Source organism: Aethalodelphis obliquidens, unplaced genomic scaffold (genome assembly GCF_003676395.1).
Source record: "Aethalodelphis obliquidens isolate GAN/ISIS:26980383/991018 unplaced genomic scaffold, ASM367639v1 scaffold2497, whole genome shotgun sequence".
Taxonomy (NCBI): domain Eukaryota; kingdom Metazoa; phylum Chordata; class Mammalia; order Artiodactyla; family Delphinidae; genus Aethalodelphis; species Aethalodelphis obliquidens.
The window spans coordinates 1-3,296 of record NW_020840404.1 but is presented as its reverse complement, the minus strand read 5'-3'; the positions used below and the strand labels follow the sequence as shown (position 1 = coordinate 3,296).

Sequence of the window (3,296 nt, the reverse complement as noted above, 5' to 3'; positions counted from 1 at the left end):
CTCGTCCATGCTGAGACTCAAAGGCACTTCCTATGCGGCTCCCAACATCTCCCCCTTTTTTATTTTTTAAAAAGGCAGTATGTAATTCCACTTTGGTTATATATACACTCTGGAGGGCAGCTTGAATTAATCGGATGATGACTGGAAAAGAAATAAGAAGCAAAATTATAACCACTCCGGCAGCCCCGTAATTTATTAAAATATGCATAAAGGAATTATCCTTAAAATAACTTTGTAAGTTTTGTAAAAATTCTGCAGCAGCCTTAGAAGGATTCATATCATATTGAGAGGCTGCAATATCATGAATTTGTTTGTGTAAATGTTCCAAATCAATTCCCAAATCACTAGAATTCCACACATTTAAAATGTGCATTTGAATTTTCTCCCAGGAATATTCAGAATGATTTACTTTTAAAGGAGTAACACATATCCAGGAATATTTTTTATGGCAAGTTAGGGATAGACGAATTTTTAAGGCTGTAAGTTCTTGGCCAATATGTAAAACTGCTTCCTCAAGGGCATCAACTTTAGCTTCTAACTTTCTATCTATTGCTTCCTGGGTTGCTAAAGCCAAGGATACATTTTTTGATAAATCATTTGCATATTGTGCTGTTTGTACTTCTTTTACTAAAGTATATGTTGCAACAGTAAAAGAACTCAGTATTCCTATCAAGGCGGAAATTCCCAAAATCAAAGTAGCCACAAATCTTTTTGGCCTTATGAGTTCTCCAACCTGTCTTACAATTTCTGCCCCTATATCTGTATACCAAGATTCATTAAGCGCTACTGGCAGCATAATATAAGCTGGTCTTTTTAACACCATTATGGTTGACACATTCATTTCAGGAACAATACAAGTGGTCAGTATGCATTGTTGACAGGTAATATAAAACCTCATATTATATTGTATAATCTGTAATTTTTTACTATCATTAGAAAGCAACAGGGAGTACGGAGATGACACACAGGTTTGAATATAGTACTCTTCCACATGGGTAGTAGCTCTAATTAACGTTATTTTACGAGTGGTTAAGGGTAATCTCCATAACTGAGGTTGATAATAGGTTTTATTTTCATAAACAAAAGTATAAATAGGAGCCACCCATCCATGACTATTCCATCTATTTACCTTCAATGGACGGGGAATATAGGAATCATTCCATGGATATAATATGCCTTTTTCTAAATATGTTCTATAATCTCCCTCAGGAAAATTAATACTCCAATCTGAAATATAATATCTAGTTCCAGGAATGGTTATTTTATTTTCTTTATTATACATACAATATATCCATGAAGGATATCCAGTTTTAATATCTATCCAAATCCATTCATCTGTAGCTTTGTCTGCAGCCTCATCACAATCGTCATATTTAGAAGGATGAATATCTTTGGCTGGATATTTATTAACATAAACTTGGGTTTGTCCTACAACTTTTTTTAACAATGACCATAAATATCTTGTGGTTTTATCTTTTCCTTTTGACTCTTTAGGGGAGTCTGTCAAAAATCCTGCATCAACTACTGATAAACACCCATTTTTTGTTTGACTATTTCCGGTTGACCCAGAGCCAAGAAAAAAGCATATAGGAGGAAAATCGGTCTGACCTGTGAATGAGTAATTGTAATTAATCACAAATTGTTTGTAGCTCTGTATTCCTCGAATGCCATCGGTCAATTCAGGAAATGAGGAGGTTACTGGAATCCAGTTTTTCTGATTGACCGAATCAAGTTCTGACAAACAGGGTTTGCATTTTCAAAGGCTAATTGTTTAGCTAGTATGTTAGCTGCATCCTCATCAGTTATCACTCTTTTTATCTCTGTTAACAACCGAGAAACAAAATCCTCATATGCCTCCTCAGGTTTTTGTCTTAAATCTGTTAAGGTGGAGGCTTTTCCTGGAGTCAAAGGCAAAGACTTCCAGGCATTTACTGCGCACGTAGTTACCTGCCATAAGGCCTCTTTTCCCATATGCATCTGCTGTTGGGTTGAGTCATATTCTCCTTGACCTAATAACATATCTTTAGTAATATTAAATTTATCCCATTTCTTATTTAAAGCATTTTGTTTAGCCACCTGTTCCTCATATTCTGCCTTCCAAAGTAAATATTGTCCTCCCGATAAACAGGCCTTGGTAACCTGAATCCAGTCATATGGAGTCATCCATCTATTTGCTAAGGCATCTATAAGAGTCATGGTGTAAGGCGCCAGTGGTCCATAATCTATACAGGCCTTTTTAAGTTCTTTTAAAAGTTTTAGAGGCAAGGGATCCCAATATACATCATCATCAAAATCACCCTCAAAAATGACTGGAAAACAGGCCGCAAAAGCATAATCATCATCCTCACCGTTTATTCTCCTATGTCTTTTATGTTCGCCTTGACCTTTATTAAAAGGTGGCGGAGGTGGCAAACCTCCGACATTTGAAATTCGGCTTCTTGACCCTTTTAGAGGAAAAAGTGAAGCTGGTGGTGCGGTCGGTAAACGACCCAAGGGACGCATGTCATGTAAATTAGGTCTATTTTTCTTAGTTTCTTGCATTGAAAAAGCACCAGGGGGTTCGTACTTCCTTCTTTCATAATCATATGCAGCAGCATCTAAATCATCCTGATCTGCAGGAGGCAATTCATCATCAAAAGGAGGACTTTTTAACAAATTAGAGTTTTTATCAGTAGGTGACTCATCTTCCTCCTCTGAGTCATTATCATTAAGGTTACAGTCTTTTAAAGCAGCAGCCAAAACCTCAGTTTCTTTTGACGGTTTTGGGGAAAGTAACGGAGTACATTTATCCATTACTTCTGCAGGATATTTATATGGGTTCTTCTGACCTTCAGGCAAGGGGGCAATGCTCTCTCTAATAAGGTTCCATAAAGTAAAAGTATCTACTGGGACCTTCTCAGGTCCAAAATGACTGTAATATACTTGTAAAGTTTGCCCCACCTTTTGCCATGTTTCTATATTAACTGTTCCCTGTTCTGGAAACCATGGGCATTGTTCCTGTACAAACTGAAAAAACTGAGTTAATTGCTTGTTAGTTACTTTAATTCCTCTTCCATTTATCATATGTTTAACTATATCAATAAACAAGAGCCTCTCCTTGGACTCAGCGTGTCCCATCTTGACACCGTCTTACTCACCTTCCTAACCAGTATTCCTTAACTGGGGGTCCGCGGCACCCTACGGTGAGACTCCTATCCGTCCGAAAAAGAAATAATACTTACCCCTCCGGGTCCCTGTTCGGGCGCCACTTGCCGGGGACCAGCCCCAGCTGAACAGGATTCACCCAAAGGAGAAGA

The 3,296-nt window shown here is 37.7% G+C and overlaps 1 protein-coding gene across 1 annotated transcript; it reads right to left on the bottom strand.

Moving 5' to 3' along the window:
* Nucleotides 1-1,695: 1,695 nt before the first annotated feature.
* Nucleotides 1,696-3,117, bottom strand: LOC113617188 (endogenous retrovirus group K member 5 Gag polyprotein-like). The gene has a single exon (XM_027100453.1). It carries the CDS (start codon nt 3,115-3,117, stop codon nt 1,696-1,698), a length of 1,422 nt encoding a protein of 473 aa, XP_026956254.1.
* Between the last annotated feature and the right edge of the window lie 179 nt (nt 3,118-3,296).

Excerpts from the sequence above, each read along its gene's own strand:
- LOC113617188 (XM_027100453.1), bottom strand. The coding sequence starts at position 3,117 with ATGGGACACGCTGAGTCCAAGGAGAGGCTCTTGTTTATTGATATAGTT.